Source organism: Ambystoma mexicanum, chromosome 2q (genome assembly GCF_040938575.1).
Source record: "Ambystoma mexicanum isolate Mex_15411 chromosome 2q, UKY_AmexF1_1, whole genome shotgun sequence".
NCBI classification, from domain to species: domain Eukaryota; kingdom Metazoa; phylum Chordata; class Amphibia; order Caudata; family Ambystomatidae; genus Ambystoma; species Ambystoma mexicanum.
Window position 1 is genome coordinate 1,349,643,324 of NC_090924.1, and position 26,900 is coordinate 1,349,670,223.

At 45.7% G+C, this 26,900-nt stretch overlaps 1 protein-coding gene across 6 annotated transcripts in view; it reads left to right on the forward strand.

Annotated features, from left to right (window-relative positions):
• CNOT10 (CCR4-NOT transcription complex subunit 10) overlaps positions 1-26,900 on the forward strand; it is a 1,248,840-nt gene that overhangs the window by 35,624 nt on the left and 1,186,316 nt on the right. For all 6 annotated transcript variants that reach the window (XM_069648815.1, XM_069648816.1, XM_069648817.1 and 3 more), the window contains exon 2: positions 16,945-17,039. In XM_069648815.1, coding sequence (XP_069504916.1) covers positions 16,945-17,039 — 95 coding nt within the window. The remainder of the gene's footprint in view (positions 1-16,944; positions 17,040-26,900) is intronic.

Sequence of the window (26,900 nt, forward strand, 5' to 3'; positions counted from 1 at the left end):
AAAAAAAGACCGCCAAAGTCGAGCAATGTGAGGCGGATCAAAATATGTACATTCGAACGGATGGGAAAACCATCAGGGTTCGGGGGCAATTCCTCACCTGCCGCCTCCGAAAGTGACAAGGAATGTGATAAGCCGACATCCGTTTCGGAAGTCGTAGACCTCTCTAAGGAGCGCTTGCGCTCCTCGTCTGTCCCTGGCCCCGACAAGCTCGGCTCACACCCCGCTTATGGGGATGAACACCCCGGCGACACTGACGCACACAAAAAACATTCCCATAAACGCATAAGCCACGGCACCATCAGCGGCAACGGAGACGCAGGTTCCACCGGCGTCCTCCTCAGACCGTAAGAGTCTTAAGCCCCTCTCGCAAACACGACCAGCGACCGGCTTCCCCCAGATAAGGGCGCTACCCCCAAACCACCAGACGAAGCGCTCCGTCAGAGCGCCTGTCGACGTAAAACACGCGACGCCCGTAACGTCGAGACCAGAGCCCTTCACAGACAGATTAATCGTCGAGAGCCTGGAGAGGATCGTTTCCACCGATAGCCAGAGGCGGACGGCGAAAGGTATGTCGAATACCGCTCAGAAGGCTAGAGAAACGCCAAAAAGGCCGGAAGGAAGTCAGGAACTGCCCCCTTCATCTAGAGGCACTCCTAGCCTGCCAGAAGGCTTTTCAGACGGCGACGGAAACCTTTCTTCGACGTTATGGGATAGGTCAAAGCGTTTTCAGGCTGAATACCCTATTCCCCCCTCCCCCCCCCCCCCCCCCCCCCTTGCCCCCCAGACCGCTCAGGGGTACCTCATGAGACCCTGGAGAGACTCCAGTTCTGTATGGAGAAGATGGAGAGGTTTATGGAGACTCAAAACCTACCAACACCTAAAAGGGCAAGAGAGGGACCTCAGGAGGACCCCAGGGCTAAATTCCCTAGGCTGTTTAATCCCTCCCAAGAGGATGTAGATTTATATGACCTCACTGGAGAGGACCCCCACTTTCAGGAGGACGACGAATTTTTAGGCAACGAAGAGGAACAAAACCCAGAGGAGGAGGGTTTTGAAGGTAATCCAGATATAGGCGAGAGGGGGGGGGCTTCAGAGAAGACCCAGAGGAAGGTGCTTCACAGCCCTGGCAGTCCCCATCAGCGTTTTCGGACCCTGATGCCCTAAACCTGTCCCCTCCCAAGGACTCGCCTAATAGGAACACGTCACCTATAGACTATCAACCTACATTTAATGCACTACTACGCAAGGCAGCAGCACATTTCGAAATAGACACTGGGGAGATTTCTCCTGACATTACCTTCTCCACAAAGTCAATCAAGGAGAAACCCCCTGTCAGCCAAACCATTCCCCTCCTCGCCTCAATAAGGAGACCAATTATCCCTTCACTATCTACCCCCGCGTTGGTCAGAGGGGTCAACCCGAGGATAGAAAAACTATTCAGTCCCTCTCCTTCAGACCCGTTGTACGTCAGGGGCCACTCTGTACCAGACTCCCTACTGGTAACAAATACAAGGAAAAGAGCCGGGATCCCGCTGTCAACCAGCGAGGCACCACCAGATAAAGAGGGTAAAACATTGTATGCCCTAGGGAAGAGGATCACAGCCTCTGGTTTTTTTCCCGCAAGGATTGCAAACAACAACTCCTTGCTAGCAAGTTACGCAGATGCACAATGGAGCAAGCTACGTAAGGACATCGAGGAGGTGCCAGAACCCCTACGTACACGGCTTCTGGTCACGATTACTGAAGGGACCCTAGTCAACCAAAGCATCGTGAAAAACACTCTGGATGCTGCAGAAACGGCTGGCCGTTCCCTAGTCCAAGGAATACTCCTCAAACACCATGTCTGGCTGCGTAATTCGGGGTTTAAACCTGAAACACAAGCATCTCTAATCAACAAGCCTATAGAAGATGCCAACCTCTTTGGGAAGGCGGTTGATGAGGCACTAGAAACGGCAAAGAAAGAGTTTGACACCATCAAAACCCTAGACCAGATTTCTAGGCCTCCTAACAAACGTGGCTATGGCAATAGGCGCTTTTTTCGAGGCCAACATCAGCAGCAGCAATGCTCTGCAAACAACTGGTCCTCTAACCAAGGTACCAGTGGACAATACAACCAGAGAGGACAACGCCGTGGCAAAGGGAGAGGTCGGGGTTCCACCCCTAGAGTTTCCCAAGCCACCAACACCTAATGACTCGGAAGATTCGGGTCCCCTCCCATGCATCGCCGGTCGGGGGCCGATTAACCTTCTTTCTTCCAGCATGGGAGGGAATAACATCAGACCGCTGGGTACTATCAACCATAGCCCGTGGCTACTGTATAGTATTCAACAGTTCCCCAAAGTACAGACCCCCAAGGGGACGACGCATGACACCAGAACACCTCACCATCCTTCTGCAAGAAGTGGACCAGCTACTGGAAAAAGGGGCCATAGAGGTTGTGCCTCTATCTCGGGTAACGGAAGGTATTTATTCAGTGTACTTCCTTGTACCCAAAAAGGACTTAACCATGCGCCCTGTACTAGATCTGCGCCCAGCGAACAAATTTGTCAAACCTCAAAAGTTTCGTATGGTGACCTTACAGGAAGTGATCCCCCTGCTATCACAAGGAGTTTACATGACGACAATGGACATGAAAGATGCATACTTTCATATTTTTATGTTGCCAGCGCACAGGAAATACCTCAGGTTCATGATAGAGGGCAAACACTACCAGTTCAGAGTGCTACCCTTCGGCATAGCATCAGCACAGAGGGTATTCACGAAAGTACTGGCAGTGGCAGCGGCCCACCTGCGCAGGTTGTCCATCCCAGTATACCCTTACCTCGACGATTGGTTCATAACAGGGGATTCTTATGAAACATGCTTCTCAAATACCCAAAAGACTGTAGACCTTTTGTTCCAACTTGGCTTTTCCATCAACGAGAAGAAGTCCAGCTTAGACCCCAGCCAGATCAAACAATTCCTAGGGGCTCTAATTCGAACAAAGGACGTCCTCGTCTTCCCCTCTAACGAGAGGGTCCAAAACATGCTGTTTCAGATCCCTCAATATGTGGCAGGTCGAGAGGTGACGGTACGCAGAGCAATGCGCTTGCTACGAATCATGGCATCATGTATTTATTCGGTACCTCACGTGCACCTGGGCATGCGCCCAATGCAAGAGTGGCTCAACAGCCAGTGGTGTCAAGCCAGCGGACAATGGGACGATCTAGTGGTGGTCTCACAGGCCTTGGTTCTCTCACTACGGTGGTGGTCGAAGGAAAACCTGGTAATAGGCAAACCATTCGCCACCCCCGCAGTGGAAGCCACTCTAACCACAGACGCATCCCTCACAGGATGGGGGGGCGGCTCACCTATCCCATCAGACTGCTCACGGAGTGTGGACTCCGAGCGTAGCATCCAAGCACATAAACTTACTGGAGCTACTGGCTGTGTTCAAGGCACTAAAAGCCTTCCAGGCACCCCTACAAGGGAAAACGGTGATGGTCCTCACGGACAGCACCACAGACATGTACTACCTAAACAAGCAAGGGGGCACTCGCTCTCCAGGACTGTACAAGCTGTCCCAGAACATCTGGAAGTGGGCTCTCCAACACATGTTCCTACTGTCACAACATGTACCAGGGGAACTCAATCTGCTATCAGACGAACTCAGCAGAGACTTCCCTCTGCCCTCAGAATACAAATGGCGGTTACACGAAGACATCGACTTCGACTTTATCACACAATGGGGATTCCCAGAAATGGACCTGAGAACTCACAATGCCAAGATTACGCCTCCAGGTACCCCCAGAACCAATCCAAGGGGAACAGTCTATCGATTCCATGGTCAGGGAAATTTGTTTACGCTCCCCACCCCCCCGTCTCCCCTTCTCAACAAGATTGTGCACAAGATGCACCAGGAACAAGTTACCATGATACTGGTGGCCCCGGCAACCATGGTTCGCTCACTTGATGGCGATGTCTCTATCTCCTCCAGTGAAACTCCTGCCCGTACAACATGCTGTCACAGGACAAGGGCAGGACACTGCATCCATTCCCTCAGAGCATGAACTTAGCAGCCTGGCTCCTGAGATCATAGAATTTGGACATTTACAGCTCCCGCAGAGATGTATGGACATCCTTAGGGAGGCTAGAAAGCCTAACAGTTGCCACTGTTATTCTAGCAAATAGAAGAGATTTGTCATCTGGTGTAGAGGAAGAAGCATCAACCCGGTTGACTGCTCTCCCACGCACATTGTTCTGTACCTGACCCATTTACTGGATTCAGGTCTAGTGTTCAATTCTATTAAAGTCTACCTAGCGGCACTTTCTGCATACACCACTTCCCAACTTAGTGTCATGGTGGAAAGTCCCAGTTATCAAAGCCTTCATGGAGGGGGTAAAGAGAATACACCCTCTGATAGCAAAGCCAGCTCCCGGGTGGGACCTAAAATGTGGTACTTACCAGGCTCATGGGCTCACCCTTTGAACCCATGCACAAGGCAACTCTTAAGGACCTCACTCTTAAGACTGCTTTCCTAATAGTTATCATCTCCATTAGGCGAGTAAGTGAACTACAGGCTCTTTCTATTCTAGACCCCTTCGTAACAGTTCATAAAGATAAAGTGGTTCTACGCACACACCCGAGGTTTGCACCAAAATTCATCTCGAAATTCCATGTCAACCAGTCAATAGAACTACCAACGTTATTTCAAAACCCTTCAAATTTGGGAGAAAAAAGCCTGCATACACTCGATGTGCGCAGAGCTGTCATGTTTTATATGGAAAGAACTAGACCACTAAGACAGACTAATCAGTTCTTTGTCTCGGCGGCAGCAGGAAGAGAAGGGGATGCAGTCTCAAAGTCCACTATATCTAGATGGATTGTTCAATGCATCACTCTCTGTTTCTCTCTTGCTAAGAGAGAACTACCCTTCAAGCCAAGAGCACACTCTACTCGAGGCACTGGGGCATCCATAGCATTCATTGCAAATGTTCCCCTTGAGTCAATTTGCAAAGTGGCACCTGGAGTTCTGTACACACCTTTACAAAACACTGTCTAGATGCTCACTCTAGATCTGATTCCCAGGTGGGACAAGCAGTATTAAGGCATCTTTTCTCTACTGTTCCTTCTCACAACCCACCTCCAACTCGGGTACTGCTCGCTAGTCTATGCACAGCATGTGATTCTAAGCAGATTAACAAACATCAGAAGACAATGCATTACTTACCGTAAAAGCATTGTTGATGGTTGTATCTGCTTAGATTCACATGCGCCCACCCTTCCTCCCCGCTCGGATGGAAGGAACATCCACATCTTTTTATATCTCTTTTCTGTACTCGCTCACATCTAGAAGCCTCCCTCAGGGCAGAAAAAATACAGAGGGACTTCGACGCGTGAGGGATTGTGGGTACACCGCATGTCACTATAGGGATAGTGTTACAGACACGCTTTGTCGACATCCCATTTTCGACTAAGAAAAACAAAATGCAATACTCCGCAGTGACCACTGGATGTCAGACTATCCACAGCATGTGAATCTTAGCAGATACAACCATCAGAAATGCTTTTACGGTCAGTAATGCATTGTCTTATTGTAATGTACCCCATTGACTGCAAGGTTGAATGGATGATAACTAGTCTGTGCATACTCATCATTTTACACACTGTTTTTATCATTGGCGTGCAAAATACATTATGTGTAAAAATTATCTGCCTCTGCATGATTATGCACACAGCACAGAACTCCGAAAAATACAATTGTGCAATATTGGTTTGCTTTCACTGGAGAAAATTCCTAAAAGGCTAGGAAAATAAATATGCACAGTGCCTCTGTTTGCTCCATGAACATCAACACAGCAGAAGCTAAGTGAAAAGAAACCATTCCTTTTATCACAGTGGGCCTCATTACGACCTTGCCGGTCCGATAACTGGCAAGGTCGTAATGAGTAAGCCTACCGGCACTGTTACCGGACCGGTATAGTATGAGACTGCATCGCCCACCTGGGTCAGACCTGGCAGGTGGAATGGCACCCGCCCGCAGAGTTTCACGGAAGCACCAGCACTTTTTAAAAGTGCCGGTGCTTCTGTGGTCCCCAGGTATTTAACATTTATTGGCGCCTGATTTCCTGGAACGCCGGGGTCGTAATCCTCGTAATCGCACACCGGCCCCTCCACCGACGTATCCACTTAAATCAAAGGTGCCGCCCCCACGGGCAACGCAACATTGTGCGGAAGAGGCATCCGGGTGTTCCAATCATAAACCGGCCGGTAAGGATGCGCACAAGGGACTTTGGGTTCACCAAAGGGACCGAACCCTACATCAGAGGCCGATGGCGTAGTTGTAGGGGTAGCACCTAAAATGGCCGCCGTTGTCGTGGCAGGAACAGGCGCCATTTTGTCCTCATCTGAGGGGAACTGCGGCACGTGAGGAAGTGAGGCAGGGGTCCCTGTCGATGGATCAGGGGGTCTTAATCTTAGCCTTAACATAAGGAACCTCGGCAGAGCCGGTACTATGAGGCCTGGAATGTTTTTGAGACATACCAACTGCCAATTTACCCTTCGAAGGAAGGACCTCGGCACTGCCGGTAAAAGAAGCACTTTGCTTCTTTGCCCCCTCAACAGATCTGGTGTCACCACAAGAGCAGGAGCAGTGAGCAACCGCTTTCACCAACAAGGCCTTGTCCGGTCTCTCAGAACTGTTGTTTGCTTTAGCCTCTGAACGAGGGACCTCGGACCCAGGCCCGGTAACAGCCTTATCTCCACGTGCCTCGAACATCAGTTCGGTAACAACAAGCCCAGCCAAGGCCTCTGGTGCGCACCCCGGTCTTGTTTTTGAGGGAAGCAGACAGAGAGGCCTCAGAGCGAGCTCCGGTACCCCACAAGTCAGAAGAACTGGGTCTACAAACAGCCCCCACAGGAGGGGCCTCGGAGCGTACTCCGGTGTTCACAGGCCCCTTACGGAGACCCTCGGAGAAAACTCTGGTAGAATTATTAGGCCCAACGGGCACCTCAGGGCGAACCCCGGTGACAGAGCGATCAACGCCCCTCCCGGACCGAGAGGAACCTGGAAAGGTAACCCCCGGCCGGGGTGCTCTGAGAGAAGTAAAGAACTTACCGGGCGTTTTTTCTTCTCGTCGATGAACGCCTGAAAATGCGAAGGAGGAGTTCGTCGGAACACCTCCTCCCACCGCTCCAACGACGTTGAAGTGCCCGGACCGAAAGGGAGTCGCAGTAAAAACAGAAGTCCCAACGGTGTTCCGGACCAAAACACTCTAAACAAAGAGGATGGGGATCCGCCTTCGCGAAGCGACGGTGACACGATGAACAATCTGGAAAGTCTAACTTGAAAGACATAGACTAATAAACGAACGCTAGCGAGAGTCAGAGAGGGAAAAAAAGGAAGAAAATATTCCGGGAAAGCAAGTGCGTCCGGCCCCGATCGAGCGGAGAAAAGGACTGATGGGTGAGGCGCGGGGCGAAGCCAAGGTGGGCGGGGTTACGGCCGCGCACCGGGCCCCGTGCAAGAAAGAGTGGAAGGACACATTTTTGGAAAAATTTGGATGCTTTTTACAAAGTGCTCCTGCCCCGTCCCACAGGACGGAGAGATGTCCCATAAGTATGGAGGGAAGGGGACGGGGCGTATGAGTATGTCAAATTTAATAAAGTAATAGAAATGTATGTACTACTTGAAAGCATAAACTGGTTTGTTTATTAAGGTAATCTGACGAGTGGTGTGCATCGTCCTTTGGGAGGGACAACATGGAAGCCATGAGATTCTTTAGTTTTGAAACTGTCGTAAGCCGTGCTATGGGGATGAATCTCAGGGCCTTATATTTCCCCAGAGTCTTTTCTTTGTGTTATTTGGTGCCATTCAGGTAGACATTAATGATGGTCTTGGAGTTGAAGGATGCTAAGAAGACCTCCCACCGTATGCCAACCTTAATGGTACAGCAGGAAAAAGCGGAGAGAAAAGCGACTATTAGGGGGACATAGGCCCGGAGAAGGAACGACAAAGCGGATGACGTTGAGAGTCTGGCTAGAGAAAGCACTGGTATAAGTATCGACGATTGGGAGGCCTGGGTTGGAGACCAGCATGTCCTTCTTGAACTTCTTCCTGCCAGACTTAGTGAGAGGTATATGATAGGAGATAGAGTAGCAGTTCGGGAAGATAAGCACCCAAGAGTTTTATGGAGGAGGTCAGAGGAGGAAGCAGCCGAAGCAGGAAGGTGGGGGTGGGAGGGACAGGACACACAACGGGGGAAGAACGGGTACACTGGACACAGAATAAAGTAGTAACAGTAACACAATTGGGGGAGGCAGAAGTGGGCAAATACAAAACTCAAGTAACCACTTTGGATCTAGAGGAGAGAAACAAGCAAGGCAATACAGTAATATACAAAAAAATCGTAACCACTGGTGCGGACCTCGAGACAAAGGAGTAGGAGAAGGTTGGAGGGGGAGTGCCTAAGAAAAATGCTAGGGGAACGGCGCACGTGGAATAGGCATGTTTGGTGGAGTGACGCGGAGGCCGGGAAGTGCTTGGACCCCAAGGTTGTGAGGGAACCGTGCATGCGGATTAGGGATGTTGGACGGGTAGACGCGCAACACCGGGAAGTGCATGGTACCATCTATGAAGATGGAGGAGAAGGAGGGGTCTAGGTTTTTAAGCGGTAGGGAGAGCCGACAATGAGGAGCTCAGTTTTCTCAGCATTCAAGCACAAATTGTGTATGGCAATCCAGTTTTGTATGGTACTGCAGACCGAGTTGATGGTATTGGTAAATTGCCTGTAATGGGAATGAGTATTTGTCATCTGCAAAGTTTGTGTAGATGACACCGAAGGAGTTCAAGAAGTCAAAGAGAGGCTTGGTGTTAGTGTTGTAGAGCATGGGTGAGATGTAGACTCCCTGCAGCATACCAAGGGGGGGCAGGAATGGGGTCGGCGGCCGTTTTCCCTATGAACACACTCTAGTGGTCCGGTCACTGAGGAAGGAATGTATCCTGGCAGTGGCATCCGGAGAGAAGTGGAAATGCTGGCTTAGATGCTGGCCGAGTGTACTGGTATCAACTAAATCAAAGGCCGCGGATATGTTTAATAGAAGGAGTGTACCAAGATGGCCCGAGTCCCTGATGAAGTCCATTTGATTTTTGAGGTCCAGAAGTGCAGTCGCGGTGCTGTGTTTTGGACGGAAGCTTGATTCTCTTACCAAGCAGGTGGTTCATCTCTCAAATTCTGCACTTGTATGGAGGCCATCCGGTCCAGGATCTTGAGAAGAAAGGTGACTGTGTTGATTGGCCGGTAGTTGGTAGAGATGGTAAGGTCAACAGTGTTTTTTATTTTTACCAACTTTATTTATTTCGGTTGCAGCATTACACACACGACCTGTCCCTAGACCCTCCCCTTTCCATGTCTCTTCTCCCAACAGTGGGTTTTTAAAGAAGTGCAGTGATCCATGCAGATTTGATGTTGGGCTGGACTTCATTGGTTCGGAAAGGGGCATTGACGAATCGTGTAGTAATTGGAGCCTTGGTGGGAGCACAGAGTTTAACTACATGTGCCGGGCAGACGTCCCCTTTGCTTTTGGATAGTTTTAGAGTGAGAATGGCTGCAAGCACTTCATCTAGTGAGACTTTGTTAAACCTGAAAGGGGGAATGTTGGGGTTGGCCTTTGGTGGTGGGTTGGGGTAGATGGCAGTGTATGCTTTGGTGGACAGATTGGCTTTCTTGGTACTGATTTTAACTTGCAGTGTGGTGATTGTGAGCTAGTTTATTTGCGTGTTTTTGTGAGTCACAGAGTTTGTGCCTTTCCCAAGGGTTACCTGGAGAGCCCTTAACACTCCAAGCCAGGGGAACAGCACACTCTCTCTCTCCAGGGTCTGACAAATAAAATCATTCAGGGTCCTTAGCAAAATTAGTAAAGGTGACCCATCTCCTGTACAGGTGCAGTGCCATAGTAGATCCTATTTAAGATCTAGGGCTGCCCCAGAAGGGCACCAACGGGTTGCACAGCCATCAGTAAATCTTGCTTATGTGTTAACCAGATACATTTCTGTTACTCTCCTCTGGATATTTCTGAAGTTATAAAGTTAATTCATCCATGCCACACACTCTTGGAATTAAGCTGTGGGTCACCCGCACAATGCATGACTAAATGGTTGTCATTCTTGTCAGACCCCCCACAACCGCAATGCATAGCTATTCAAGAAGCAGCAAAGTATCTAACTGTGGGGCCCTCACTGCTAAATTATCACCACATAACTGATCCCAGAACCATTTTTCTATTTCTATTTTTTTTTTTCAACTCTTATCATTAGAAAAACAGAAATGCATCAAGTACAACAAAGGATACATTTTAGGCCACAATGGAATAAACCTCCCCATAACAATAACAAAACTGTGATAATGTACAATGACCATCAATCTAATTATTAACAAACGAATTGAAGGTAAACCAGCCTAAAATATAACCAACGAGTAAGAATCCGACAACCACAAACAAATAGAACAACATCACACAAACACACAACAAACACTCCCACCCCAACACAATTAATAAAATTAACAACCCCAATTTATCACAATACAATCTAGGATCACCCATAAAGATCAGTAAAGCTCCCCCACAGTTTATCATAAAGATCTCCCTTGTGCTGCCTATAAAACATAGTATTCTCATATTGACAAGACCTGCACATCTAAAATCCAGTGCTCTATTGTTGGTTTCTTCCATGTCTTCCAGACCTTTATTTGCTTTTTTGCCAATAATAGGACTTATTAATCCAATTCGATGCCATCCAGCTCATACCATGTCCACATATAATTGTAAAATGATAGTTAAATGATTACGTTGGTAAGCAATTTTCCCTTTGTTCTTGAAGACTGGAATCAGTTTAATCGGGTAACAAAGTTCCAGTTTCTGATTGCCCCTTGAAGAACTGTCAAATTTAGTGCTAAAAAAAATAAGTGGCAACACATCAGGATTGATGGTGAAATGCTTTATACTAGGACTGTAAACCCTATTTCTTTTACGGTAAGGAGAAGGTCAGGTTTACTCTATACGCGGCTCTATCCCATTTCCAATGTTCATGCCTGCTAACAGTAAAAATAGTGCAAGCATTGAAAGATACCAGCAGGGGAGCTCAAGTTAACAGTGATTTATCAGTACTATCCCCAAAATACAGATGTCATCTGAGCACCAAACCAGTTTAGAAAACATTTGATAAAACGTTGACATACCTGGGTGTGAAATGCAGCAGACTGGACCTGTTTTTATTAAATGGAACAATTCTTAAAGAATTTCTGTGACGGGAATTTCTGATGCTCTGACATTGCCATTCACATTCATGCCAATGAAAAGAATTCCAGTGGATGTAGACGTCCGAGACCTTGTTTTTCTGTGAAGTTAACATGGTGCTTTTATGTCCTCAATGGCATGATGCTGCGTGCCAAAATGTAATCTTGAAGTCTGGTATGACTGTCTTGATTGCTTTCTTTTACCCTGCCTTTCAGCACAATTCACTGGAGTGTCCCACCACATTGTGGACGTTATTTTGTTAAGGGAAAATGCTGCCTGTTTATCCCATATACATTTGTGGCTTCTTCGCGTGTATGACGGTTTAGGTGTGAGGATGATCTTTACATCTCGACACCCACAGGGTTCCTCTGGTAAATTTGTTTTGTTGCTAGGATGCCTTTTGTTTTGGAGCATGCCAGAGGTTGATTTGTCTGTTTGTGCACCACCTCATCACCACTGGTTTCAGTAAAATCGCAGTAAAATGCCATTTTGTTTTTTCTGATTTTTGTTTTACGTTTAGCATTATTTTATCTCATAGCTTCACTTACGGGGCCTTTTCATCCAGGGTAGAAGTATTTAGGGAATTTTCACACTTCTCTGATCTGGCTCAGAGAAGTGTCTGTACATGTACTCTACATGTCATTTACAGTACATGTCTGTACTCAATAGCAGGGGTCTTCAACCTTTTCTTTTCCAGATCTTTTTCTGCCTGCAAATTCCATCAGCCCATGCCAGTATACTAAATGGAGAGGGATTCTGGGGGTCTTCGTCAAAAATATTTGGAGGGTCGCAAGTTGCATAAACCTGCTCTATAAATTGGCAATGACGCTGCACAGTGCTCCTCAAATGGTGAAGCAGTTTATCCAACTAAAAGGGCTGGCTTCTACTAGTACATGGATGATACAGAGGCAGATCCGGGGGACATTTTTCAAGTTGCAAACTGCCAGCCAGCCATAAAGTCACTTGCCACCTCTGTACATGGACATCACACAAATTCTTACTTGCCAACAGTCAATTATCACAAGCGCCAATGTTGTGTGCAGATGTATAAAGGTGCCGACAGCCTGCTCCCTTCAGACCTTTTTCGCTCCTGACGCACCACAATACTCTCATGCAAGCCTGACCAAAAACACCACTTTCTTGTCTCTCTCAAAGTTGTCATAGATGAATCTGGGAAAAATAGCCATATAACATTTGTTGCAAAGCCATTCACAGTACTTCACGTGAGAAACTAGAACCAACATGCTGTTCTGTATTTAATAAAGTTAAAATATTTCTAAAGTTTTAATAAATTATACTCAAGAATGCAAGGTAGCTTTCGGAATTGGATGGCAATTGCTTAGCTTTGTTGGAAAACTAGCACAAGAAATTGAGAAAGTTCTCAACATATCATTGCTGTCAACAATTACAAAAAATAACCAAATAGAAGAATATCTTCAGATAGTGAGACCTGTACTCCTACTGCCAAAATATCTTGTTGGTTATTCCCAACAAGCACCTTTGTTATGCCTTCATTAAATTTCGTTTTATTTTATTGGGCACTCTGTAGAGATGGAGTATGGACATGGAAAATCATATTTTATAGGCTATGCAACAATTCAACCCAATATGAAACGTTGAAACACCTTCTCATATACTGCATGGTTACACAAGATTAGTTTTAGAACATTTGTGAATAATCCAAGATCAGGGAGTATCATTGGTTGCGCTTAATCAGGCTGGGAGGCGGGGGATATAATACATCACTGATCGTAACACTCATTAGATTCATTAAAACAAATGCATGCTAGGAGTCCCTATAGAAGGGAAATACGCAATGTCAGGAGCGACAGCCAATCTTATCACCCATCTACTACCTGCAGCCAGAATGACTCTTGCACAAAATTGGAAAAACAAAGAAGGTCCAATCTCAGCATGCTGGTGGATTAAGATCTGGGGGGGGGGTGATGGCTATGGGGAAGATGTGCGCCTTCGGCACTGGTAAATACCTAAGATTTCTAACTACATGGAATCCATTTCTTGAACATGTACAGGACAGAGAAGCCCATTTCTTCAAACCCTGCTTGCTCCAAAACACACATGTAACATGAACTCCCTCAAAAACAAAGATCATGAGACGCTGAGGTTAAGAAGGGGAAGAAAACTTTAAAAGCCTAGCATCTGAAATGTAAAACAATACTTAATTGGGGGGGAGAGGATCTTATAGAGGTTAAGAGGTTAATAAAAAGAAGTTGGTGAGTAGGGGAGGGGGGAAGAGGGAGGGAGAGAACGGGGGGGGGAAATTTGGAGGTAATGCGCATTCTAACGATCTGTAAGACATGAACATGAGTAAAATGTAGAGCATAAGAGTTTAATGTTGTCAAATGCTATGTTGTAATTGCTTATATGCCTTCGAACTAAAAATAGACATGATGCTAGAATTAACTAGAATGTTCTTATATATGTGAATATGTATCCATAATTGCTAAAAATGTATTAACTGTATCACAATAAAAAAATATAAAAAGTTAAAACATTTCTACATAACATACCTATGCAACAACCCCAGCCGTCAATACCTTTCACTCCGAGCATCACCAAGAAAAGGTATCCACTCGTGTTAAATTACGTATACTTGTCAAGCACTTTTGATATACCACTGAGATGGCCTCTTGGCTCTAAGATGACAAAACTTGACAATGTGACTTCAATGCACTGCTTAAGGAAGAGCCAAATGCTGAGTCTTTCTGAGTGTGAAATGATCTGCAATGCAAAAAAAGTTCCAAAAAGCGGTTGTCCCTACCGAGCTGGAGGTGGTGGTGTAGGTATCATGTCACCGTTCCGTTCACTCAAAGATTACATTCTGGAACCACATTCTCTGAGCTATGTACATTGGAGGAACTGAAATGATGGAACCTTACAGAGAGAAGTCCTAGATCCTTCTTTTGATGTGCCCTCTGTGATATTTGACTTATAATTCACAAACTGGTTTAATTTCACATAGGACTGATCCTCTACCCGAAAGTATAAAACAAATAAAAGCACACTCACAGCATATCTTTAAGCTGCTTGCCAGACAGTCACTTGCCACCTCAATTCGAAACATACACACAGTAGTTTTCTTACGCCACACAATTTTGCATCCTGTTCAAATAATGATGACTTCAAGTTATGCTCTTGCCCGAGTCCTGTACTGGCACACATGAATCGCTTTCATTTAATACTGTACATTTGCAGCATCATTTTAATATATTGGTAACCTCTGAACAGACGTCATTCCCAAATACAGTTAAAATGAGAGTTGACAAGAACACCAAAACTGTTAATAAGGGCAAGGAAGAATATAGTCTGAATGGGCACTGGCAATTTTGTTGTTAGCAAATCTGAGTTCCAAAACCCTTAACTGCATCTAACAAGTGCCATTTGCGTCTGGTTGGTGTTTAGACACAGTGCCATTTGCCTACTGATTGATGGACACATACCAGAGCACCCTATTGAAGAGTTCATCGTCTGGGTTATGTTCCATTGCATGGGTGTACCGCTCCAGTACGTTCAACCACCTGCTGGCATTTCCTAGCTTTTGTAAAACTCTATTCCTCTAAGAGATATCCTAACAAAGAAATGTTGGCCTAGTTCAGACTTCACAACTTGGAACATAAACTAAAAAGTGTAAGCAAGAGACTGCAGAGGGCTAAGGACCAGCTGTTCTGCCACACGCTGTATTCCATTTGCAGAGAATTCAGGTAGAACCGTGGAAATAGATGATCAATAAACTTAGAGGTGACTACCTTCTAATGCTGCTCACTTGGACTCCCTAAAAGCAGTCCACCACGTCTTAGTACAGGAGCACGAAAGTTTGAATGACCCTCCCCCGTCGTATGGAAACTGGCTTCCACTCCAGGCCTGGATACTGTTCAAGACTGCACGCATTATCTACAAAGCCCTCACGAGTAGCATACCAGGATACCTGGAGGCTAAGCTCCACATATCTGGTGGCACACGCTTCCTGCGCAGCAAATCGACCAACCGGCTTGAATTGCAACTCGTCTGCAAAGCGAGGAACTGCAAACAATCCTCTTGTCGTGCACTCACTTCAGGAACTCGGTTCCGATGTCTGCTTGGAATGCCCCCACAATTCTCCAATTTTGCAAGTGTCTCCAAAACCATGGCTCTTTCAACAACACCTGACGAAGGACACATTCCAATGGATGGACATACCGACGCATTGACCCCACGATACTGCGCTGCTGTTAAAAGATGACGGACCGAATGCGGCTAGCCTCACTCTGCACAGTGCACCGCTGCTCTTGGGCTGGTTCTGCACTTTAAACAATGTAAAGTAAAAAGATAATGCTCCTCAATGCCCTGTTGGTTACTTTTACATAGAGAAAACCCTAATATAGGTTGCCCTCTCGACCCCATTGCACCTTCCCCACTATGCAGTTTAGTGTACATTCGCGAGGCCATGTCCTCTTTCACCGCTGCTCTCAAATTAAACCGGAGGTTTCATGGGTGGCTGGGAAGAGACCTATTGCTCCATTGTCTCACATTTCACACTCCCCCACTGCATGCTCAATTCACACACCTGAAGTTGCTTAAATGGCACCCGTCTCCTTGCGTAGCCACTGCATACTTGCCCAATCGAGATGGTAACGCGATTTTTCTTTCACCATGAGCCTCCCAGCATTGCCCATATCATTCGTAAAGTTATGCTGTAGTCCTTTATGAACAACTGATTCTCAGGTAAACCTAATTACTTCAACAGTTAATTTTCCCATATCTGAAGCAATGGTCATATTGTTAGTTTGGGTATGTTGCTGGTCTGAGAGATACTATACTGAGGGGATTACAACAAGAGGAGCTGAAATCAAATGGTGTTCTTACTAATGAACCCAGCCTTTATTCCTATTTGACAATACTCTGCCGTTGACTAGGCTCACGCTTCCTCACCGGCACTATCCACTTGTAGAAAGATGTGTACAACGCGCCTGTACCCAAGTGTTTCTTTTTAATTAAAGCGCTTGCCTACCTCACCAATGTTTGTTCCCCTAGTTCACGCCCACCACTCGGCTATTTGCAGACTTGTATGCAGCAGTTGAGTCTATAATAGGATTAGTCCCTTCTGGTCAATGTCCTTCTCTACAAAGAGGGTCATCGCATTCATCTGGCCTGGAAACAGAAAGAAGCTTCAGAGATTATTGCTGAAGCAAAGCCGGTTACAGATCACTTGAATACTATCTCGCTTCCATACCTGCTTCTCCATTTTGCTTTTTGCAATGCAGTTTCTGGAATGTATAGTGTGCTTCCACAGAGCCTTTCTGCAACCCCCTTTTTGCCTAATAATTCTTCTAATTTTGGCTGTTAACCTCATTTGAAGCCTTCAAAAATACTTTTATGAATAATTAAAATATTGCGATTCTCCATAAATCACTAACGAGAAATTTAAAACTGCATTGCAATTAAAGAGCTGAAGTGGGGAAACCTTGGACCTGCCTTTGAGTCTTTATGCTGAGTTTTATCTTAATGCAGAGCTTGCAGGGCACAGTGCTTCTTATGCACTTTTTTATGGGAAATGGGTAATTTTATACTTATTGTAATAACCATACAAACAGATTGGTTTGAGACAGTTCTGTTTGTTCGAAAAATGAATATGGATTGTTTGTGGTATAATCAGTTACTTGGTTTTCCAGATCAGGGAACTGAAAAGCATGAAGCCTCTGCCACTTGTTCCGGAATAACGGATCAGGAAAAAGAGTTGTCGAACAACGCGCTTCAAGCTTTTCTGGTAAGTATAAAAAAAAGCTTTCAATCTAACAACATGCATAAATCGGAAATTACTTTGTCTTGTCTCTCATTTTGTGCCACAAAGGACCTTAAATTACATAGGGTATTGTTCACATTTCTTGGTTTTTCAGATTACCACAATTCAGGCTGAGCAATTTTATGGCTTGCAGCACAGAGCATTCAGTGCTCCCTCACTGCCTACTGACTTGAGTAGTAAGGAATCTACTCAAGACAATTTGCTGTTTTTGCCAACGTGCAAGTGTTGCTAAACTCTATAAGTATCCATAATGGAGGGGTGGTATCCTGAGTGAATTTGATGGTTGAAGGCAGATTATCTGTGAACTCAACACAGATAACCCAGTTGCCCATTCAGTGCTTGTGCCAGCTCACCACTATGGATGAGGTGGTATTTTACATGCATACACAGGTACATTCCTTGTGATGTTTTGTGTATAGGGGCTCATTTGAGGATAGATCAACTGTAATTGCCTCTACCGTTTTGAAAAATTGATGACTAAAGTAAAGCTGTTCCTCTCCACAAACTGCACTACGCTGTGTGGCTCAGTGGGAATGGGCCTGGGACTATTTGAGGGTGTTTAGAAGTGTGAAGTAAATTGAGGGTGACTCTGTTAAATGGGGCTCCCAGTCCATTGTAAAATTGCAAAAGGTTATACAAATTAATGACATCACAAAGCACTCTCTTCTAATCTAGGAAAGTTGCCATTGGAGACTTTGATTTAAAGGGACAGTTTCATCTTCTCTTTGCTAACGTATACGTTCTTTATCTGCATTCAAGTCAAGTAATTTATACTGATTTATACTGATTTGGTGTATTAGATATTTTCATATAGGCCATCACATGGAGGGCATCGGGCAGTTCCTCACTGTAACAGGAATCCTTGCCCCCAAAGGGGATTCTGGGGAGTCTCTCCCTAGGGAGGGTGTTGTGGAATGGGCTCACCTCCCCAGATTCACAGGGCGGGCCGCTGATGTGGGAGAGTGCAATAGGCCTAAAGAGGAGAGCTTAGTCATGTTTCAGAAGATTTTTGTTGATGTTCTAAAGGCTACCTGTTGCAGCTGTCTAGGAGGGAACGGTTGTATGTGTAGTTTAAGGTGCTAGAGGATCTTGGTGATATCTACAAGGCAAAACATCCTGCAACCTTGTACTCCTACTCCTGACCATTTTGCAGACCGTTTCAATTTCTCCATCTCGCAATTAATCCCTCTCAAATAGACTGTAGTGCAAACCACTATAGAGGACGCATGGCTGTACATTCAAAAAGCCCATATTTGCTGAACAGCCATTTTAGGCCTGCCTCGTGGTTTCCTTTATCAAAGAAATACTTCTAAAATAAAAAATTGCACAGAGCAGGTCTTAAACTCATTGGTACCCCAATGGCCACGAAAAAGGTACTCTGGGCTACCAATGCCGGAAATTGGCTTGCATCCGTGGCGAAAACTAAATTACAATGGCTACCAGCCTGCTAAATAAAAGCAATGTAGGATTATATCATCAGCTTAAGGCAAAAATGGGGAGTTTAAGATGCACTGCGACAAGGTCAAGCCCTTAACCTTGTTCACTGGGGTTAAGCAACCCTCTTTAAGTCCAGGGGGAGGTGTAAAGGATGGAGAGTGAGATCGCTCGATCGACTACCTGCACAACTGGAGCTCCATAGCTGCAGAGACCCGATATTCCCAATGGAGCTTTTAGGGAGGGAGAGAGATGCCAACTCCAGCTGCCAAAAGAAACCAAGCAGCCATGCAGCAGCTCCAACAACATGCAGAGCTGCACAACAAACGGGACCAGCAGACTTCGATAGTCGCAAAACAAGACAATTCTCTACACCACCATGGATTTGAAAGAGGAAGGTTCCCAGCACTTTATTATCAAATACCCATTGGGTATCTGATAATGCAACCCTGAAAACTAACTTTGAACTACATTTTACAGACTTTTTTTTCACACATACATTCCCGAGGAGGGGAAGGAAGCAATGTGATTGGCTAGTGACAGTTGACCAAACCTCAGCAAGGAGAGCTATACAAGTATGGGGCAGGGAACTGGAACAGATCGGAGGATGCGGACCAGGAGGCGTAGGTGGTGGTGTAGAACATTTTAGAGCCAATCAAAATGATGCCTAAAATTAGAGGCCTTCTTGGCAGTAGCAAGGGAAGTGACATGCATTGACTTTTGCACTTTTGCTCTTTCTCTTGCTAACTGTCACAATTGGGACACTCGTCGGACTGCGCAATTGCTCATTATGTCCAAATAAGAATATTAACATTTTTTTGTCATGTGTGAATTCCTGAGCCCAAAATATCAAGACGGGGATATTACACATTTGGAATGTAGCTTTAAGCAGAGAAAAACACATTTATTTTAAGTGACTGGCTTTCTCTAGAGTGTCGGACTAATTTATAAAAAGTGTAAGCCGTATTACAGCCTTATGGGAAACCTTAGTATAGAATCCTCTGATTTTAAAAAGGGCACAGGGTTAATTTAACCAAAAGAGTCTCAAATGCAAGAATGAAGCTTAAGTAGTGTTTGGGCTTCAGTTCTGATTTGCTAATCTAATTGGTTGGGGCAACTGGAAGCTGCTGGGAAACAAAACCTGAAATAATTGGCACGTTTACCTTTCTTGACATGATACACATGAAGCACAAACAATAGATTCCTTCAATTTAACCCAGGCTGTCTCCCAAGATATCTGCACACCCTACTTCAGATGATATATAATGGGTCCAAATCTTACCTTCAAAGAAAATCTGTAAAAAATGTTTATCATCCAACAAAATCAGAGGCTTGTAAAATGCATTAACTAGAAGAGGTCAACGGAGAGGTGACGCACTTCAGATGCCTGGCACCAGATACCTGCCATGGATTAGTCCAGGTGAAGTGTCATTGAGAATATGTACAACAAGACCATTTACTTTGAATGGTGGTACCCTGCATAGGGAATATTTAGGAAGCATATCGTCTCGATTCCGTGTGAACTGCTGCAATTACACACCAAAGAAATAAAATGAAGAGAAAAATACATAAAATGCATGCGGCTGAATGGGCTTTCTCCATGGAAGAACTCAAGACCACCATTGCCCTAATACTGTGCGTCACTGGGTGCAGGGCCCACAGGAGGGTGTCTTCTGGGCAGGACGGCCTCCCCTCTTGAGATCTGGTGGAGGGACAGTCATTGCCTGCTCCTGGTTGCCCTCGGTGGTTCAGAGGGCGTCTCAACTTCTATTCCCCACAGGTTTGTGGAGGCACACATTGCCCGGGAGGGCAGGGATGGGTTTTGGAGTCTGAAACTGCATGATGTACGAATGGAGCTTGTGGAGAATAGAGATCAGATTGTACAAATACACAGGTGGGATGACCGTATTTAGAAAGGGTGCACTGTTGATGTGAAAGGGCTAAATTCCCCCACCAAGAGATCCCTGTTGGTGCCAGAGTTTCGCAATGCCGTGCTTGATGTACTTTTTCTTTGGAAACCTGGTTGGTGAGTAAAGGCAGTGACTGGGCAGGTCTACTGGGCGTCTGGACTTTCCAAGGCAGGGATGGGGGGTGGAGGGTAGGAATATTGCTGCATGAACAGCAACAGATACAGGCTGTATCCCTGGTTAAACTGTTTAAGGTTTGCCTCCTGATTGTGCAGGGCTCTTTGGATGGGATGCAGATGGTGCTGGGGACTCTGTGTGCCCCTAATCGGGGCCAGGCTTATTTCATAGGCCCTCAACATAGTGCTGGTTCTCTCCAGAGACCTCTTTGTGGTAGGAGGGGACTTCAGTGCCTGGGCTGACGAGTATGGATAGGCAGTCAGCAAGACAAATGGAGGGACTGGGAGAGGGGAGGACGGGTGGGCACCTTGGACAAATCCTGGAGCATGGAGGGCTTCTAGACGTGTGGCATGCAATGCACCCTGGTGAGATGGGGTACGCTTTTTTTTTTTTTTTTCTCTCTGTGCCCCACATACATGAGAATTGACTACCTATTACTGCCCAGACACCATGGTAGGAGAATCGTCCACTGCGAGAACCAACCGATTGGGTGGTCTGACCACAACATGGTTTAGATGTACATTGATGTGTGTGGCGGGTGGATCCTTAGGGGAGACTCTCATTGGAGGTGTAATGACTCACTGTAAAGGCAACTGATATTTTATGAGCAAATGACAACGGATATGAGTATTTTAAAATCAATGATACAGGGCAAGTAGATATCAACGATGTGTGGGATGCGAGGAAGGCGACCTGGAGGGGGATACTAATGAGGGAGCTCGTAGGACGAGGGAGCGTAAGTTATAAGAGGAGAAATTGCGGATGGACATTACAGATATTGAGTCCAAAATGCACATGGAGCAGGGGTATGTGGAGGTGGACTGTTATACAGTGTACATAAAGTCTTACAGTGTACATAGTCATCCCTTGGAACCATAAGACGGGAAACTCGCTGATCTTCCTTGATGAAATTCAACCCCACTATGGGCATTCTCTATACGCACGAATGAGGCTGGGGATATTGCATTCAGCATGGCAAACTCGCCCATGGTCAATAACCAGATCTGGGCTATGGCCACTGTGTACTTCTACCAATTAAACACTAACACATTTTATGCTAATATGCACTGTTACTTATAGATAGTACCCAAAACCATTATTTACCACGCTGCGATTGTGTGACACAAAGGCAGCTATGCAACTTCTAATGTTTTTGTGCGGCCGGAAAATTGTTCGCCCAGGAGCACGCTATGTTAATCGATCCTGGTTATTAAGGCAGACGCACATGGGAAGTGTTTTTAATAAAGCGGTTGCGAGTGTGCTCTCCTCATACAAACGATATTGGGTGAATATGTAATATTTATTCTTTTGATTGGTGTTTTAGGACTTGCCCATATAAATTGATAGTTTGATGCATGGTTTTTATTGTATTACTTTTAACATTTGCACATCTAATTTATTGTATTTCTTCTCTTGTATCAATTGTCAAAACTGATTTTTATGCTAAAGGTTTCTACGCTGAATAAAGCTATTGTTAGTAAGCAACCATACAGCAGCTGGTGACAAAAATAATCCATTATGTAGCATAATATGTTTCAGTTGGAAGCTGTTCAAGGAAGAAAGAAGCTGCAACCCAAGTGCTGTGTACACAATAAACATTGTTCACTAACCTTTCACTGGTGTTGTCCTATATCCGATTTGGCGAGGGTGCAGATGAAGAGAGCAGAGCTGAAGGCGCTCAAAGTGGGGGATACGCTGCATAAACTGAAATGCCTTAAGCAAACATTTTACAAGATGGGAGATATGGCAGACTTTCTTCTCGCAGCAAGCCTTTGAGCACAGAGTGTGGAAAGGTGGGTCGTGGCAGGGAGGGATGGTCTAGAGCTAGGCCAGAGGAAATGGCTGATTGCTGTGCTCGGTTTTATGAAAAGTTGTATGGCACGGACTGGCCGGGGGTTGCTAGGGATGCTGAGGTGTATCTTACAGATGTAGAGATGGTGGGTCTTTCAGACATGCAGGTGGGGCAGGTGGAGGACCTGATAACTTCAGACGAGGTGCTGGAAGCCATGAACCGGCTCCCCAGTGGAAAATCTTTACCAGAGGATGGATCAACTCTGGATTTTTTTTTCAAAAGATTCGAAAGTGCTGTCCTTTAACTAAATTGTACAAAAACATAATAGAGAAGGGTGGGGCATAGCACTAAAATTGTTTAGTAACGCCTTGATCACGGTAATACCCAAAGAGGGGGGGTGGTTCTATGTCATTTCATCGTGGGATGTTTTTTGCAGGGTTTTTTTTACCGTGAATCTTTCAATTTAAAAAATTCAATCAAATTTTTATTTTTGAGGGGTTTCTCTCCTCCCCTAAACCCCCATCAACGTTTATTTTGTATGTTCCTGAACACCCACACCCCAAATATATATTATTCTAACCCCCCCTAAAAAACCCAGCGAAAAAACAATTAAAATACGTTGTACAAAGCGGGGGGAGGTGCACCCGGACCAGGTTGGCTTCATTGCTGGACAACCGGGTCCAGTTGCCATATGGAAAACCATGAACCTAATGGAATATGCGCAAAAAGAGGAAAGTGATTACGCCCTCCTCTGGTGAAAAAGCATAAGACTGGGTTGAGTAGGGATTTTTATTTGCACTACTCGCAAATTTGGTTTCGGAAACAAGATGATGCACATGATGCAGGTTATCGGGGCAATATATACAGTGGCAAGGGTATGATGTGATAGTTTATTTATATAGCACCTATACACAATGTGTTTTAAAGCGCTTCAAGGGAAGGGAGGGAACAAGGGAAAATACATTGACATTCTTGCAGGCAATGAACAATAAGAATGTGAAATTAACTATCGTACTCGGCCTGGCAACATTTCAGATGGTGCAAGAGCTAAGACCTAGATAATGAAGGGAGGGGCAGAGTGGGGAGGAAATGGAAACAGACAGGTGACTACCGTACTAGGCATGACAACATTTCTGGTAGAGCCGGAGATTAACAAAAGGTGAGGGAGAGAGGTGCAGAAAGGGAAGGGTGGAACAAAACAAGCGACTAACGTACTAGGCCTGACCACATTTGGGATAGTGCTGGAGTGGGCGGGGGGGTGGAAGGGCAGAGAAAACAAGTAGGGGAGAGGAAGGAGACAAAAGGTTGCTATCATACTAGGCCAAGGACCATTCTGATACAGTAAGTGCATAGAAGAAAGTAAGGGGAGGAGGAGGGGAGGGGAGGAGATAGGAAAAGGGAGAGGAGGCGAGAACAGAGTGTGATCAGTGAAAAAGCAGAGTAGCAAGAGGGGAGAGCGAATACAATTGCTGAAGTCTGTAGTAACACATAATGTTGCGAGAACAGCAAATATAAGCCATGATTAAAGATGAAAAATGGGAACAGCATGATTCGGGGCCACCATGAGTACAAGATGCAGGGGACGTCTAGCATGAGAGGGTGACGCACTGTGAATCCATGAAGTCCATAAAAGTCAAATCCAAGCATTGGCAAAAAGCGTTGATGGTGAAATCAGAATGTATCGGGACAGACTCCTGCAGAGGTAGGATGTAAGGGGGGGATTGGTTATTGGGAAGACCTCAGGAAATCTACTGCAAGAGGGGGCGAGGCAGGGTTGTCTGCTGTCCCCACTTCTGTTTGCGCTGTCCATAGAACCACAGGGGATACAAATTAGACCAGAAGCCCAGATTGAGGGCATAAAGATGGGTGCGGTGGAAATTAAGTAGAGTATACACGGATGACGTTCTCCTTCACATTGCTAACACAGTTAGTTCCATACGGGGTGTAGTTAGGGAGCTGGGGGACTATGGACGGGTCTCTGGATTTAGAGTCCACAGCAACAAGCCGGCATAATTTCCCTTTTGTTGCAGTGATGAGGACCCAGTAGAGGATTGGAGGGACCTGGGGATACCGATTTAGCGGCACAAACTGAAATACTTGGCAATGTTGATACCCAGAACCTTGGACAAGCTTTATTCACTCAATTACCCCCTGATTCGCCCCGGTATTGCAAAAAGTCTTCGACATGGGGGCCTGGTCGCGTCTCACCCTATCCTGGTTGGTTAGACTGAAAACTGTCAAGATGACCCTGTTCCTGAAAATGTTGTACTTCTATCAGACTCTACCGATTGGGATGCTAGAACTCCATATTGCAGAGGTTGAGCAGAGCTTTGAAATTTATATGGGGAGGGCAGAAGCAGCGGGTGCCTATAAGAAGCCGGTGCAACCAGAAAAAAGTGGTGGAGTTGGGCTCCCAGACATGCGTGCGTACTTTAGAGCTGCACTTGAGGGTAGATGAGCAGAAACAATGGGTGCAGATAGATCATTATTACCTGTGGCCGGTAACGCTAGGCGAGTGGCTCTAGGACCCACACAAAGAAACTCCCCGATTCGGCCAGCCGTATAGGATTATTGGCCCCTTATGGGCTCTGTGTAGGCGGGGAAAAAAAGAGCTGAACGATGTGATGACCTGGCCTCTCCCCTTAAGCCATATATAGGCCTCTCGATTTAGGGATGATATTCAGAACCCGGTCCGGTTTCAGGATTGGTATGAGGCAGGGCTGAAGCGAGTTGAGCAGGTGGTGAAGGGGGAGGAATTTGTGGAGATTGGATATCGGAATAGTCTGCCTATCGGCACACTCTGTGTTTAAATATCTCCAATGGAAAGTGTTGATGTCAGCTAAATGGAAGGAGAAGGTACAACACGGGCTAACGGCAACCGAGATGGTGTTAAGCACTGAGATGTCCATGAAGGGATTATTCTCCAAGCTGTATCAGACCCTCCAGACAGCAACGGGAGGGGGGCGGGGATACTAGGATGCACAGGCGGAAGTGGGAACTAGACCTGATTTTGAGGTCAGTGATGAACTATGGGGATTGTAGTTTAAAAATGCCCACAGGACGCCCGTAACTTGCCAGTATAAGTTGCATGGTATCAAATTACTTTACAGATGGCATTAGGACCCAGCAAATGTTCCTGGCGTTGGATCCCAAATGCTGGAGGGGATGTGGCAAGAAGGCAGACTACTGGCACATGTGGTGTGGTTGTGCGGAAGTGCAAAGATTATGGAAGGGGGTCCTTAGCTGTATGAAAAGTCTGTATGGGATTCAGCGACGTCTGGACCCTTTACTAGTACAGTTTGGTCTGGAAGCGAGGGAAGGGGGTGTTGAGCAAACTGCCCTATATGATGCTTATCTGCTTTTAGCCATCCGTACATGCTTGATTGTGGGATGAGAGTCTCTCCCTGGTGAGCTGCAGTGGGCCCTGAAAGACAGTGAAATATACAATTTGGAATTTGACAGGCCTGATGCATGACCTGCGGCCATCAAGGGAAGTAGAATGGTCCACCTTCCTTAGCCAATATAGCTCTTGGGGCACAGGGACTTTGCAAGTGTACAGAGAGGTGAATGATGGAGCGGTGCTGGGCCTCTTGGAGAAGGGCAATGTTTGTGTGTTGGCCTTGCATATGGTTACCCGTTGAGAGAAAGAAAGCCAACCCCAACTGACGAAAAGACAAGCCAACACAGCAGTGTGAGGAATTCACAATATGACCGTCCCCATCCTTGTCTGCCCACAGGGAGTGGAGTGAGTGTAGTGAGAGGGGCAGGGGATCTGTTCATTGAAACGTTACTGTAAACTGTTAGAACCTGCAGTGACTTGGGTACTGTTCTACTGAAACTGTTAACTGCTCTGCATCATACTGACTGCAAACAAGGTTAATTTGGAAAACCAATACATAACATTTATCAAAATAAAACTAAGCATTGTATTGCCACAAATCTGATTGACGTAATATTTGGACAGTTTGTAGAATTAGTGCTAACAGAATCTTGGCAAAGAATTATAGGTTTCCTGGTTGAGTAAAATCATCATAAATTATCAGAATGTAATCGTCTAAACTCTAAAAAATAAAATTGCTGTGAATACAACTTTTATCAAGGTAGCAAAGATGAGTTTGAAATTGGAGTATAAAAACAAAATTGGTATTCCCTTCCACTTTCTCTATTCAGGTGGCTGTAAAACCACACCCGGCCAACCCAGGGGTGGTGCTAGAGGGAAATGTAATGAGATACCCATAGGCAAGAGAATATAGAATGATGGAATATGGATTTGGGTGATGAAGACTAAAAGGGAAGAGACTGGATATTGGAGAACAAAAGGACTAATTTATAGAGAGGGGAAGACTTGTCCATTGAGGGTAGGTAGCCAGCGCAGTTTATAGAAGGATGACTAGTCTGCGCAAGGAAATTGACTTCCAAATAAGTCACCTAAATTGTGTTTGCTGCGGAATGCCTCCCTGCCTGCTTGACTGTCTCCTGTTGAACCTTACAAAATCAGAAATTGCTTGTTAATAG